Raw genomic sequence first — 14728 nt, forward strand, 5'->3', positions numbered from 1 at the left:
AGTTGTGAGACGAAGAATTTCTATGCGCCCAGCACTTTGTTCTCGTCCAGCGTGTAGTTACCCGTGCGAATGCCCTGGAGAGCCTTTTCTCCTTCCTCGGTCAATTCCGGCTTGCCCAGCGGGTCGGTAGCACCGACGAAGAAGCGTGGCTTCCACTCTTCGTTCTTTTCCTTGCGTTCGGCGGCCTTTTGCCGCTGTCGCTCTTCAATCTCCTGCTTGAGTCGAGTGGCTTCGGTGAACTGCTTGCCGACGATCGCGTTGGTGACTTGGCCCCAGAACTTGAGGGATTCGTTGGGCAATTGTTGCTCTGGGGGAGGAATGGCTTTCTCCACGGGGTACAGGGACGTGACATCAATCAGGAGGCGAGGTTCCTTTGAACCCGCGGGGGTGTAGTGAACCTTGCCGTGCCAGGACCCGCTGACTCGCGCAAGCACGTCCCGTTCGGGAACATCTTTCAGCCGTGTGATATTGTCGTTCTCGGGATCGTAGCGGAAAATGACGCCCTCGAGTTTATGCTGAGCTTTGCCGATCCAACCCTCTTCCAGATATTGCAGGATGGCTTTGATGCGCGTCTTGCGGCAGGTTACGAAGCATGTATCCGAGACGGTGATGGCGAGGGCACCGCGCAACAGACCGCCGAGATGGACGTCTGGGTGTGTTAATTGGTATTCCTCGTTATCGCGCTTTTCGAGGTTGAGGAAGATGCCGAGATTGTGCTGTCCGGGACTGACACGAATGCTGGTACCGGTGAATTTGGCGCTGATCTGATCAAACCCACGTGCCGAGACCCCGCGCTCGGGGCAGTCAATGTAAAAGGCCGAAACGGGGGGATGATGCGAAGTCTGTTCCGTCAAGTAGCAAATTTTGACCTTGTCGTCACCATCCTGGACACTCGTGCCGTTCGCGGTAGCCGGTACTCCGGGGAGGTTGGCCTCTTCGGGGACATGGTCCTGAACTTCCCAGTGGCACTGTGAACACAAGGCGCGGCAGACACCTTTGGTAAGTAAACTATACACATAGTCGTCTCGCGCTCCAGCACTTCGGGCGAGCGCGAGACAGAATCATCAAAGCTTGCAAGACTAAAGGGACATACTCGGAAGAACTCGCCCAACGTGGAGTTGTATGGCTTGCATGGCTTTCCCTTGACATATTTCTATCAAGGGATTAGCGAGTCCATCTCTCGACACACAGAGTTGCACGAAGACGGTGCATACCAGATCCTTGGTAAACCAAAACCTCAACACTTCCAGCATCCGACCCAGTTCATCGTCCGATTTGCCGATACTGAACAAGCGCGCGTCAGTACACTATGTCGTCATCGTCAGGGTCGTTGCAGCTGCTGACCTGGCAAACGTCTCTGGCCGGTCCAGATAGTTCCAGTATTCTGCCCAATCGACCTCTGTTAGCTTTCCCTGGTGATACCGTGTTTTTATTCTTTGATTGGGATGTTCGCCCGTCACCAGGACCGTGCCGAAGGATTTCTTCACATATGCCACGTACCCAAATTCGGTCGGGGTTCCAGGAGTTGAGCTGGCAACGAGAAGCGCACCGAAGCGATATCTGCGACGCCCACGAACCTGAATTATGTCAGTCTACCCGTCTTTGGTTCCGTTGACCATTGTTTCCCCCATCGCACTCGGAATCGCATTCGCGCTCGGGCGTGGGCAGGAAACTGCGCTGATGGATCACTTTTGCGGGGGATCGGAGCTTGGCCTACTTTCGCAGGATGGAGAGGAAAGTCTTCAACTTGGAAGAGTCATCAGGAGTCTTCTCCGGTACAGCGGTGGCGGACATGGTTTCGAACACTTGAAAGCCCAAGACAAGATGGGGAAAAGAAAAAGAAAAAAGAAAAAGCAAGGACGGTGAACGATGAGACCGGGGGGGCGCCCTTTTGTCCTCCGATCACGATATGGACGGGCAGTGGCGAATTAGATTGGGACAGTGGAACAGGCAGAGAGGAAGGCAGGCTGTGGAGACCCGGACTGTACACGCTACACACAGACTGCTCCAGTGGGTTATTTGGTAAAGTTGGGCAATGGAGATAAAGGAGACCAGAAGATGCCCCAGACCCAGTGCAGGTGATGGTCTTGCAAAGAGGGAAAAGGAGGAGGGGAGGAGTGGAGGGAGTGGAGAGTGGAAGAGAGAGGAAGGATGACTTCAGAAACCATCGCCGAGAGCGGGGCCGTAATAAAGACCGGGCCAAGAAAGCCTCCAAAGTTACTTGAGAGGAACCACTCAGGGTTCACAGGTACGGCCTCAGCAGGTACCAGTCAGGTATGAGTGGTGCTGTATGGGACAAACTCGAGCCTATGTACATACGAGTGACCAACTATATCAGTACTCTTCACTGTTTAATATTTTTACTATACTATGAGTGATACGTACTCAAGCGCCCAAGGGGCATTAGAGTCATGTACTATTGATGTATGTCTACTTGAGGTTGGGGGAATTCAAAAGGGAGCGGTGACGGGAGAACAAGCCTTATTCTGTGAGTAGGATCAGTACTAGCAGTCCTTGATTCTTGGACACAGAGTACTTGACAAGTACACCGGCAGCAGTCATGTACTTCATACTGCAGGTACCTAGCACCACCACCACCACTATTACTACTACTAAGTATGAAGTACCACCATCAGTCAGTCATTCTCCAACAAGACGTGACCTGGTCATTTTCCTGACCGTGCTGACTTTAGTCCACAAAGAGGATGGATGACTTGATCACAATGTGCAAATTGACTCTGTGACCAGTGCAGTGTGAATATAGGATATCCTGATTTCACGGGATGGACAGTTTCTTGATATGCAATAATATGTTTAGTTTTTTTTTGTCGTTGTTGTTTTTTGGGGGTCAGAGGCCTGGAATCGTTGAGACCCGCTCCAAGTGGAGAAGACCAATTCCGTTGAGGCAGCCGGACTCCTCCTGCGGGGGGAAAAGCCTGAACCAGTCACGTTGATGGACACGTTCCAGGAGTGGTGGATGCTCGAGGGTAGAGGATCCTTCCTGGTATGTTCTGAGTCGCTGGAGAGACAGAGATCGGTAGGAGATCTTGGGAATCTGATAAAGTATATAATTAGTAGAGTATGAAATACGAGGGGTCAATACGGTGAGAAGGTATATACTCGATTCCCCTCCACGGCAACCAAACATGCTCATGTGAATCTACAGTAGTATGGATCAGGATCGGTTTCATCGACTGGACCCTCCTCGCGGATGTCGGTGAGACAGTCAATCTAGGTAATGGGTGAGAAAGGAGTAGAGTGATAATTAAAAGTGCTCCGTGATAGCTGCGACTTGTTTTAATCCCTTTCAGTGCTCCGACCCGACCCTACTGCAGAATAGCCCAGCCCTCGCATCGGTTCTGCAAACGTGGTTAGAATATTTATTTAGAGTGAGAAAAATACCTTTGATTGCCTGCCTGGCACCTAAGTTCAAGCTACCACCAACTTACCTCTAATTGGAACAGGTACGGTAGTACCCAATCCTCGAATCCACGTGGAAGTATGTGATTTTTACATTTAACCTGAAGTACGATCATGACAGATCCTAGGTACACATGACGTACATTATGGTCAGCCGTGTCAGCTCCGTGTCCAAATTAGCGAAAAGTCCTGCGATGGAAAGAGCGGTTCTAGTCCCTATGAGTGATTGTATGCGGTTATTACCATGCATACTTTGCATCATCCGTTATATGTATACTGTCGAATCCGACTCAGTCACAAGGAGTAATGGGAAGCCGTCACGGGGGTATTTTTTTCAAGGCCAATCAGCACTCAAAACGTCATGGGGTGGTAAGTCTTGAGCTGTGATTGGTCATTGAAGTGTCACCTGTAATTCGTTTCTGTTGGAGGAATAACATCGAGCCATCGATAAGGCAACTTTTGGATACTGTTTCAAAAGGTACATACTGAGCTCCTGCTACATAGACTGGTAGTCAACAATTCTGCGGTCCAATTTTCATCATGAATTGGACTGTCAACCTTAAAAAAAACATCCGTGTGAATAAATCTGAAAGGATCCTAGTAGACCCGATGAGAATTCCAAAAGCATCTTCCACGGATCTACCATGTGAAGGATTCCCTGATTGAACGGCATCTTTTTCTCTCTGAAACTTGCCTGTATTAACTCACAAGCTCCTCTCGTGAAAAAAAAAATAGAAAATGAAAGGAGGAACCCAAGAAAAAGCAAGAGAAACAAAAAAAAAAATGAAAAGAGAACCCTTCCCAGCCGGCGCCTGTGTCGTTGCCTCATGATTCTGTCTACAGTCCTCTTCATGGCCCGCAAAACGAATGACTCTCTAAAGAGCCTCACAAATCCAGGGATGAACTCTGCTATCGAAGCAAATCCGCCAGGACCTGCTTGCGCGCCAGGAACTGTAGCCAGGTTCGCACCGCGGGCCCGTAATCGAAACGTCGCCCGGTCGCGTAGTCATCATCTGCTCGCTGCGACTGTTGCTCTTCACGAACACGGGCGCACAATTCCGTCTGCGTCTCACACAGTGCCTGTCGTTGCGTGTCCAGTTGACTTTCCGAGGAGTCTTGGTATGCGATGCGGGTGGCCTCCGGCACCGTCGCAGCATCGAGGACAACTCGGGTCAATCCCAAAGACGCGTCCGGGCCGAGAACGGTTCTTTCAAGGTAAGAAGGGGCGGTTGTGCCCTCCGTCACCGGTGGCAGGTGTGCGTGAATGAGCTCTAGGCTCCTCACGTTCACGGCGAGTTTCTGGACAAGATCGGGCAGGGGATCTCGGACTAACCCCAGGATGGAGAACTCGATATGGTCTTCCTCATAGGCTGCCATGCGTTCGAGCAGGTTGGGACGCACGAGGTCGAGCCAGTCATCTTCAGAGCATTGACCTGCTCATTTGGAGTGAGAAAGAGGATCAAGTACATCGCATTGAATACACACAATGGACGGATGACACGCTCCAAGCAACAGCTGGGAATCGATGGGGTTGATTTGATTCTTACCGATCGATTGCGGCTGTCGTTCCAAGCCGTCAAACTTCCACACTTGGCCCATGACCGGCATGAAAGCAATGAAGTGGAAAGATGAGTCGTCATCGTCGTCGTTCGGGCCGGTGGAAGCCTTCTTACGGGTCCTGGATTCCACGTGAAGTTGAAGATCCGAGTTGAGGATGTCCATCTTGCTGTAAGCACAACAAAGCTGCCCATCAGTAGTCCGCCGGGAGGAGAATAAGCAGAGACAAAGGTGAGTTTACGTACCGGGCAAATGAGTTGTGGACTCGTTTGACAAATTCAAAATTGTTGATGGCATCACCTCGTAACGCGGGTGTGAAGGGCATAGTGAATTCTTTGAAGTGACGGAGATGCTCTCCGAGATCGACATCGGGGATGTTGTTGACAATGTTCAACAAGGCCACACTAGCACAGGCATTGCTAGCAGTCTAGACGTATGTTAGAGAGACACCCACGCCCGTCCTAGTTCGCTCCGTCGACTTGACGGGGCAGCTTCGAATGTGGACTGTACCTGGTTGGCGAACCAAATCCCATCGGGGCAGCTCGCCTCTTGCTTGTGGGCATCATCCTCACGCCAGCGGAAGAGGAAGATCAATCCATAGATCGGTTTGCTAGTACGCCACAGTCTTTAGCTGAGAAGACTCGTAGCATAAAACACAATGACCTTGACATACTTCATAAATGCCATCATTTCCTCGTCTAAGGAGACCACCTCCTGAACTTTGACTCCGCGGACCCCAAATTCACGAAGCATCACGTTGAATAAAGCCTAAGATTGGGCATTGTCAGTCCAATTCCTCCTCATCTGAAGCTCTCCACCGCTTACTGGCTCTGACTCAATCTCACAAAACCCATTCCAACTTTCTTTGTCAGAGAGAGTTGCGGGCTTATAGATCTCCGAGTCACTAAGATCGTCCGACAGGTCGCTTAGACGCCGCCGTTTGCTGCGCGGAGCCATGGTGTCTGCGGAGATCGATCGCACAGAGTTGTAGACCCGAAGCTGTTGTTCCCGAAAGAAATGCTCAGAACGAAAGGAGCCAATCTGGTATGCCTGAGAGCAAGACTTCAAGAGGTGCTAGCCTCCGAAGACGAGATTTAAAAGCCAGGTGAGACGATGATGTCTAGGTGCTTTCTCAAATTGGCTGATCCTTTTAAGCGAATTGGAATGTTTGCTCTCAATATCATCACTTCAACCAGTCATACGCATCGAATACCAGTGTAGCTTCACTTTGAGAAAGATGTCGTCGCATGTGAAATGTGTGTTTTAGTCGAACAAACTACCAGTCAACACAAAGAGAACCAGGGGATCGTTACTTCAGGTAGAATGTATAGCGGCATGTTCGGCGGTGGGCCGAGCTTCAACGCGCTTCCCGCGTCTTTCGGCCGCCGCCAACTTTTCTTCTTCATCGCATCCACATCCACCGGCAGTGACGTGTTGCTCTCACTCAACCTCATTGACGTCCTCAAGCTGCGATACGGTGCAGAATTGGACGGAAAATCTACTGCCCGACCACTTCGCCTGAACTTTGCTCTCCGCCAGCCTCGTGGATACGATAGCTTTCTTTTTCGTGGAGCTTCCAACAACCACAGCATGCCATGAACGGCACTCCCCGCCTTCCGTCTGCTTTCCCCCAGACGCCCACGACGATTCCGAGGAGGAGATTGTTTCAGACTCCCTCACGCTCGCAGCCTCGTGAGCTGCCCGAACCCAGACCAACTCCCAGATCCCCGGCCAAGGTAGCGCAGCCACCGACCAACCCCAACGCAAACGCGCCGCTCGTCCCTGCCGACGTAATCGATGCGCCCACACAACGTCTCTACGTGGTAGCCTTCTACCTGGCCCTCAACGCGTATCGGATCTACGAATCATGGAATGCCTCTGATGAGCTGGACTCGACATGGCTGTTCCTGAAATGGGTGACGTTGGATGGGGTCTTTTTGTTTGGATTGCAAGCTCTGCGCATCCCATGGCTGGAATGGGCTTTTCCGACGACCCTTGCGCTCTTTTTGCTGCATGTCGTCGGGAATATTTTTCTTATGTTTCGAATTCCCGTGAGTCTTTCCCCTCCCGCCTGGCTTGTTCACATTTGCTGGCCTGGTTGTTTGTTTGGGCGGGGGACATTCCTCCACTGACGTCAAAGTAGATCCCCTTGGGCGCGTGGCTCGGTGGAATGGTCAAGGTGGCATACGATCGCGAGCTGTCTATCTCTGAGCGCAAGGTCAAGCCTGGAGACATTATTCACAATGCATCATTGATTCTGGGAAAACAAATTGTTCACATTTTACCTGAAGGGTCAGTCTTCCGTTCAAGTCCGAAGTGTCCTGTGTGGGCAAGTTCACTAAATATTCCTAGGTCTGCCGTGCTCAATCCCGAACGAGAGCCCCTGTGCTTGGACTCGCAGAAGACAAGCGTCTACCTTCCCATTCGAGTGAATCAGACCGACCCCATCTTGATCGAAATTTTGCGCCTCGACCTGCACACGGGTGAAAATGAAACTTTGACGATTCCGGCCAAGCAGCTCAAACAACTCAAGCGCCAAGCTGATAAAAGACATGCCGCCCTGGATCCTGTTCCCCACCGCGACCTGCACTTCCCAGTGCGCAAAACAGGTGTCTATCGCCTACAGCGGGTCGTGGACGAATCACAGTTGGATGTTCGCACGCGGACCTCGGATGCCTTGGTCGTCAGTTGCCCTCACGCGCTGATTAAGAACTCGTACACGGACAAGTGCCGGGGAGAGCTGTCGAATATTCTTCTCGAGGTTGAGGGCACGCCGCCATTGAAGATCAAGTACAGCCGAGAGGTGAACTTCCATGACCGTGGAGTGTCTGTTCAGAACGTGCAGCCTGACAACCTGCGCACTCCATTGCTGAACCAGAAGCAAACGGGTGCGCTTTTCAGCATCAATCAGCCCGATGTCTCTTGGGCTCAAAGTCAGAAGATCAGTGTTCCCTTGAACGAATCTTTGAATGTCCATGGGGATTGGTTCTACGCCATTGAGGAAGTTCATGATGCCCTGGGTAATATCGCTAATTACTCCTCGATTTTTGAAGATGGAGAGCGGCCGTCTACCAAGTCATCTTCCCAGTGGCATCAGTTGGTCATCCACGAGCGTCCACTGGTTTCGTTGGTCGGATGTAACGAGCAGCGTCCTCTCGAGGTCGCCCGTGGGGACAGCGCCAACTTGCCAATCGGGTTCCAAAAGACTGGCAAACCTTATGATCGCGACGGTCCCTTCACTGTGACTTATTCTTTCAATCCCAACAGTGCTGAGCAAAAGGGCAACGGTCCTCAGGACTCCACTACTGTGGTTCTGAAGACTCTTGACCAGCAAACTCCCATCAAGGAACCTGGCTGGTACACACTGACTTCTGTCTCAAGTCATTACTGCCCAGGAGAAGTCATGGAGCCTTCCTCGTGCAACCTTCGCAATCCTCCGGAGCCCGAGCTGTCTATCAAGACTGAGAAGGTTTTCGATCGATGTGCCAATAACGCAGTGGGCCTTCTCGTCGATTTGGACTTGACAGGATCACCGCCTTTCCGGGTCAGATATAGCATCGAGGGTCCGAAGGGAGTGCAGACACAGACGAAGACCGTCGATGGCCTTCGATCCCAGCTTGACTTCACGCCATCAGAGGCCGGTTTCTACAGATACCGCTTCCTGGATGTGGAAGACTCTATCTACTCTCCTCGTTCCCTCAAGGATAAGGTGCCGATTCTCGAGCAGGATGTCAAACCGCCTGCATCGGCCCACTTCCTCGGCTCTCGGGATGTTCGCAAGGCTTGCTTTGGCGAATCGATCTCGGTGGATCTGGCATTCCTGGGAGAGGCTCCATGGACCCTTCAATATGAGCTTGTCCACAATGGGAAGCGAACCAGGTACACGTTGGAATCTGAGACTGATGTTGCCACGATCACCACTGACAAGCTGGTGAGCGGCGGTGAGTATCGCCTTGCGCTTACCAGCGTCAAGGACAAATCCAACTGCAAACGCAATCTCAAGGACAGCATTAAGATCAATGCTCGTTCCAAGCCTCCCCATGTTGCATTTGGCCAGATCGACAAGAAGCGAACTGTTTCTGCGCTGGCAGGATCCCGAATTGAGATTCCTCTGCGTTTCAGTGGCGAAAAGCCTTGGACTATGAAGTACAAGAATGTGGATACGAGCACGTCGCCTTTGACCAAAACCTTTTGGAACGAGAACAGCAATCTCGTGGTCGACCGCGAAGGTCTCTACGAGCTCCTTGAAATTTACGATAATTCCTGCTCCGGATTCGTGGACCAATCTGCCAAGGAGTTCGAAGTTTCCTGGATTCCTCGTCCCAAAATCATCAGCGTGGATGGTTCACCCGTGGTAAAGGGTGAGTATACCAAGCCTGAGGTTTGTCAAGGTGACGACGACAGTTTGGAGCTTCGCTTGTCGGGCAGCCCTCCCTTCAGTCTTCAATATGAGCAACGACGCAAGTCCGAGCGTGGACAGGCGTCTACGCGCGCCAAGACGATCAAAACTGCCCTCAACTCCGCTTCCATGGAAATGGACACTTCCGAGCCGGGTCAATACACCTACAAGTTCTCTGAAGTGGGCGATAATCTCTATGACTATGATCCTAGAAGCAGCGGTCTGGTGGTGACTCAGAAGGTCAACTCGCTGCCATCTGCCAAATTTGATTCTCCTGGCCACATCTATGGCTTCTGCAAGGAAGACGCGACCGGCGAGGAGACGGTACCCATCACACTGGAGGGCGTTCCCCCATTCTCGCTAGAGATCGTCATCAAACATCACTCCAACGCCAAACCAGAGATCGTCACCATTCCCAACATCAACTCCAATCACCACAAACTGGCCCTCCCCCGCCGACACCTTGATTTGGGCCAGCATGTCGTCAGCATTCACAAGGTTCGCGACTCCCGAGGATGTCAAAGGACTACCGAGTTTGATGCCTCATCTGTTCGTGTCGCTGTTTCGGACGTCCCGACGATCATTCCCCTCGAGTCCAAGGTCGACTACTGTGTCGGCGAGCGCTTGTCATTTTCTCTCTCAGGCCATGCACCTTTCGAGGTCTTCTATACCTTCAATGGAGTGCAACGAAAGGCTTCGTCTCCAAACACCAACTTCCGTCGAATTGCCGAACGCCCCGGCCAGTTTACTATTACTGCTGTTGGGGACTCCGCTAGCGGTAAATGCAAGGCGCACAAGGATATCACCAAGGTCATTCACGAGATGCCTAGTGTGCGCATCAGCCAGGGACAAGTGTCTGTGGTCGACATCCATGAGGGTGGAGAGGCCGAACTCAACTTTGAGTTCTGGGGCACACCACCGTTTGAATTCACGTAAGTGTTGTCTTTTCAAGAAATCACGGCAGACTTGCATTCATCCCTGCAGTCTGCCCAACTGAATACCCCATTTTCATTGGCATTTTGCTGACTCTTTGTTTTTCTATTTCTCTCTTTTCAGCTACATTCGCAGCACCAATGCCCGCAGGGGCAAAAAGCCAGAGGTTCTTGATATCAAGCATGACATCTCATATGAGCACAAAAAAGCAATCAAGACCTCCGACGAAGGCACTTATGAGGTCGTTGCTATCAAGGACAAGTACTGTTCGTTCTCGTCCCAGATGCCAACGGGCAAGTCAGATCGGAGCAGTTCATAAATGATCAAGAACAAGAATGCTGGTATGATTTAGGCGTCTGATGTGTGTGCTGATGCTGGGCGCTGGCCTTTTCATTTAACGTTACTTTCATTGTTTTCACAGTTTGCGTTTGACATTTCGATTGTTCCTATGTTTCCTTGATCTGCTTTCTCTGTACTCAATGCGTGTGAAGAAGGGAGGAAAATCGTGTATGGTGGGAAGGGTGTGAGTGCGTCAAGTAGTTTGCATTGCAGCGGCGCTAAGCAGGTAATGTACATTTCGCCAAAGAGATGAATAACATTTTAATCTTTTGAGAGAACTCAAACCACCGTGTTCAAGTTTTATATCCTTTCGTTTCTCTCCTTTCCTTTTGCAATCATGCCAAGGTTCGTCTTTCATAGCTTGCCATCAGATACCTCGATCCTCTCAATGACTCCCTCGCCAAGTCGAGAGATTTCATTCAGAATGGCAGAACGGTTAATGACCACGCTGTCCTGCTTCTCAGACTCGGAAGAGGGTGCTGGAGCGGTTGAGTAAGCGGTCTTTAGATTCCAGGCTCGAGGTTTCAGCATCTGAGGATTCCACAAGCCGGTGACAACCCCACAGCGTTCATCGCCATGGAACAAGAGCATGCTCTGGTGATAGCAAGCTTGCACGTCCCGCACAAATGACTTGATAATGGCCAGTTTTTCTGCACGGCTCTGACTATTGGCCTCGGCGAGATTCTTGTATTTGGACGAAGAAGATGATGCATTGGCGCCACCATCGAGGAGCTTTGGACGAAGATAGAGCACAAAGTCGTATGGAGCAAGAGATGTGCGGAAGAGGTCAGCGATATCTAGTTCGTCGTGCTCCTTGCGTAGCAGGTTCACGGCTGCCTTGGCCAAGGCGGTCATTCGACCGGCGACGACCTTGGAGGGCGACTCATACTGGGTCCATGTCACGCCCTCGGGGTCGAGGTCTGACGCCACGAAAAGGGCGATAGTGTTCATTCCCGGGTCGATGTTCCGCCATGCGGTATATCGAGTTTTGATGGTTTCGGTAAGTTCGGGGTTCAGGTCACCGCTCAGGTCGACGATGAAGGGTTCTTGCTGCCAGTCCCAGCGGGACAGGAAATAGATCGTTCGCAGGAATCCGGTCATAATGCTGGAGGGACATTCCCAAGGGTAGGGCTGAGTGAAAACGCGCGTGGTCAGGAGCTCAATAAGTTCTTCGCTGATCTGAGCGGAGAAGAGATGCGAGGTGAACCAGTACTTGACCAAGCGGATAGTTGGTGAGAGTAGGGGCAGACGAGTGCACAGGCTTCGGAGTGCTTGTGTCAAGCGTGGCTGTTGGACAAAGGTCTTCTTGTATGAGAAGAGCGCGAATGCGGCCTCTTCCCGTTCTCGAGGACTAATAGTCTTGTTCTTGAGCTGACGCTCCAGAAGAGTCTGTTCGCGGTCGTGATGAATTCGAAGGCGGAAGGTGAACCCAGAGGTGTGTGAAATATCCAGGTAGAATGTGTTGAGGACCTTGCTGGACTCATTTTCCATGCCTACGCGACAGAAGGAGGCTGCACCAGCTTCTTGCAGCGAGTCTCCGATCTTGATGAGGAAAGCAGCTTTTGTCATTTGAATGGCAGCAAAGTCGTCAGGCCAGCGCGAGGAGCTTTCGAATTGGAGAACAACATCGGCCGGTTCATTGTCTCCACTGGAGCCTTGAATGCGCAAGGCCGTGTAACGGAGCAATGCGCTGGCGGGAGCCACATGGCGAATCGACAGGGGAACATCCTCCATGCTTCGCAGTGACTGCTCCAGCTCACCGAATGCCTCGTTGATGGACTTGAACGGGGCACTTGAGTACGCAATGACCTCGTCGCCCTCATCGTAAAGCATATCGTCATATTCATCGCCGTGCAGGAAGAAATCGTCCTCCTCGATCTTGAAATGCCGCTGAAGGATGTGAGCCAGGATCTGATGTACGATAGAATCCTCGTCGGATTGATCCGACCAAACTAAACTCTCCACGATACTTCCATCTTTGAACCGACGCAGCTCAGCCTTTTCTCCCCAAAAAGCTCGGAAAGAAGCAGCCTCCTCCTTTTCCTCTGCGGCTGGTCCGTGGTCAACCGTCCGTCCAACATTTTCGCCGTTCAGCATGAGACCCACGGTCAGATCATGGCAAGCCTTTTTGTTGGGAGCCTTAGATTTGACCGGCCACGCATCAGCCGAGCGACTGGTAAGAGAGATGAGGTTGATCCGATCTCCGAGAGCGCGGGACAGCACTTGATGCAAAGTCTTTTGATCGTGCAGGGATCGAAGAGTGTCACCACTGAACGACTTGGGGAAGGTCAACAGACGGTCGAATCTCAAGGCTGGCTCGTCGACTTTGACGATGAACACCTTGTCAAAATTGTCTTCCCGGGATTCGTTCAGCATCTTCAAAGTCACAGTGGCCTCCTGACGGAGGACTGCGTACGACCACGGGGTCATCTTGTAGAGAAGATTAAGCCCTCTCCGGCCATCAAACAAGACGGGACCGCCATCAGGGACAGGCACGTCAGAGGCAAAGAGAATCAGAGGAGTGGTCAAGTCACGGCCGGCCAGGAACTGCAATGTGGCCTTGAAAATCTGATAGCTGCTGTAGGATCGGAGAAGGATAGGCTGCCCCGTCGGACCACCACCTTCAAAGAGAAGCGAGATCAAAGCGCACCATTCAAAGCCCCCAAATCCTCCCTTCTGGAAAGATGTGCTGAACCCACGTTGCTGCAACCACGTTCGTCCAAGAATGCAGGCGTCGCGGAAGGATTCGGACTTCTGAGCAGCGGAGTAGAGGTATTTGTGATAGAGAGATACGGTTGCTTCGGATCGAAGACTAGCATTATAGTATGGTGTCGGCTCGCCGCTCTCTTTGGAATCGGCCGAGGGTCCCTGTCTGACATTGTTCTTCATGGGTAAAGTTTGCTTGACAGGGAAGAAATGAGGGTCAAACGCAGTCATGATACGAATCTGCGGGTGTGAGGGCGCCTTATCGTCCTTTGAGGTGCGAGGCTCCAGCACAATGAGTGGCCGAAGACTGTCTCCATCTTGGAAATTGAACTTGACTTCAAGACCAAGATCGCTGGCTGTTTCTTGAATGCCGGCAGCGATGCAAGCAATGTAATACGCTCTCTTGTGGAAGTAGCGGTAATTGACATAGTCCTTCTCCTGGAAAATCGAGGTAGGCATTGTCACAGCCAAGTCCACAGGACGAGCTTCCGCAGTCTTGGCTCCAGTCCTGAGTCCAACGCTACCCACCACGTTGATATTCGACGGCTTCGCATATGAGACGGTATATTTCACATCCTTGCTTGGGCGTGGTTCGGGCCAAGGCACCACGATTCCGGATGTCGTGCGAAGATCTTTCTCGGCCTCCGCAATTGATTTTGGCGCAATCTCAGACAGGCCCTCAATTGCACTTTTGACCTTGTGCAAAGTGTCCTGGACCTTGGCGATGCGCTTCTCGTAGTTGATTTTCAATCCGCTCACCAATTCGTCCAACTGCAACTTGAAGAAGCCGGACTTGTAGAAGCCACTGGCCATGGCCAGCTCTGCAGTGCGTTCATCCTTGGCTCTCTGTGTCGAGCCGGGCTTAGCAGAGTGATCATTCCTTCGTACAGGGCCAGTGTCAGTGTTCGCGCTAGATTCATTCACGTTGTTCGTCGCTGCGCTGGTAAAGGCTCGAGCCTGGCTCGCAGAGGAACCTTCTGTCGGCGGAGGACTCAATTTCCGCCGCTTGACTGCGTGAGCCGACATATTGGAAGTGCAACGTATATGCCACGCAGTTACAGCTCAGACTCGGGAACAAGCGGGAGCTCTGTGCTGTTTAGAAAGTCCAGCTTGCGATAACCTCGAATTTTCTTGAAAAAAATAATTGCGGCCCCGATAACGAAATCGGCAGAATTGGCCTGGAAGGACCGAAGCGGTCAGACAAGTCCGAGTCAACTGGCGAGTGTGACGGAGAGCCAACCGCCACCCGCGGGACGAACGAGCGCTGAGTCATGAGCGCCGAAGTCGCAATCGCCTTCTCCAATAGTGACGAGGCTGAGAGTTGATTTACTCTTCTTTCCATACAAAAACTTGATCTTGATTGTTGTTTTCAAG

At 51.7% G+C, this 14728-nt stretch overlaps 5 protein-coding genes across 5 annotated transcripts; 1 reads left to right on the forward strand and 4 right to left on the reverse strand.

Annotated features, from left to right (window-relative positions):
• Window positions 1-20: 20 nt before the first annotated feature.
• On the reverse strand, window positions 21-1794 carry POX_g09132 (Oxysterol-binding protein-like protein 1; the record flags this gene model as incomplete). Its single annotated transcript, XM_050117893.1, has 6 exons — window positions 21-968; window positions 1094-1153; window positions 1215-1284; window positions 1345-1384; window positions 1501-1577; window positions 1718-1794. The coding sequence occupies 6 exons, from the start codon at window positions 1792-1794 to the stop codon at window positions 21-23; spliced, it is 1272 nt and encodes a 423-aa protein (XP_049966037.1).
• A 1054-nt stretch (window positions 1795-2848) lies between these two features.
• POX_g09133 (uncharacterized protein) lies at window positions 2849-3154 on the reverse strand (the record flags this gene model as incomplete). Its single annotated transcript, XM_050117894.1, has 1 exon — window positions 2849-3154. One exon carries the CDS (start codon window positions 3152-3154, stop codon window positions 2849-2851), a length of 306 nt encoding a protein of 101 aa, XP_049966038.1.
• Window positions 3155-4329: 1175 nt separating this feature from the next.
• On the reverse strand, window positions 4330-5934 carry POX_g09134 (uncharacterized protein; the record flags this gene model as incomplete). The annotated part of the gene is made up of 6 exons (XM_050117895.1): window positions 4330-4853; window positions 4968-5146; window positions 5223-5404; window positions 5488-5587; window positions 5651-5745; window positions 5803-5934. The coding sequence occupies 6 exons, from the start codon at window positions 5932-5934 to the stop codon at window positions 4330-4332; spliced, it is 1212 nt and encodes a 403-aa protein (XP_049966039.1).
• A 638-nt stretch (window positions 5935-6572) lies between these two features.
• Window positions 6573-10628, forward strand: POX_g09135 (Nucleoporin; the record flags this gene model as incomplete). Its single annotated transcript, XM_050117896.1, has 4 exons — window positions 6573-7028; window positions 7121-7269; window positions 7330-10308; window positions 10433-10628. The coding sequence occupies 4 exons, from the start codon at window positions 6573-6575 to the stop codon at window positions 10626-10628; spliced, it is 3780 nt and encodes a 1259-aa protein (XP_049966040.1).
• A 374-nt stretch (window positions 10629-11002) lies between these two features.
• Window positions 11003-14380, reverse strand: POX_g09136 (uncharacterized protein; the record flags this gene model as incomplete). The annotated part of the gene is made up of 1 exon (XM_050117897.1): window positions 11003-14380. One exon carries the CDS (start codon window positions 14378-14380, stop codon window positions 11003-11005), a length of 3378 nt encoding a protein of 1125 aa, XP_049966041.1.
• Between the last annotated feature and the right edge of the window lie 348 nt (window positions 14381-14728).

The sequence above is a fragment of the Penicillium oxalicum genome, chromosome VII (assembly GCF_001723175.1).
Source record: "Penicillium oxalicum strain HP7-1 chromosome VII, whole genome shotgun sequence".
Classification (NCBI taxonomy): Eukaryota; Fungi; Ascomycota; class Eurotiomycetes; order Eurotiales; family Aspergillaceae; genus Penicillium; species Penicillium oxalicum.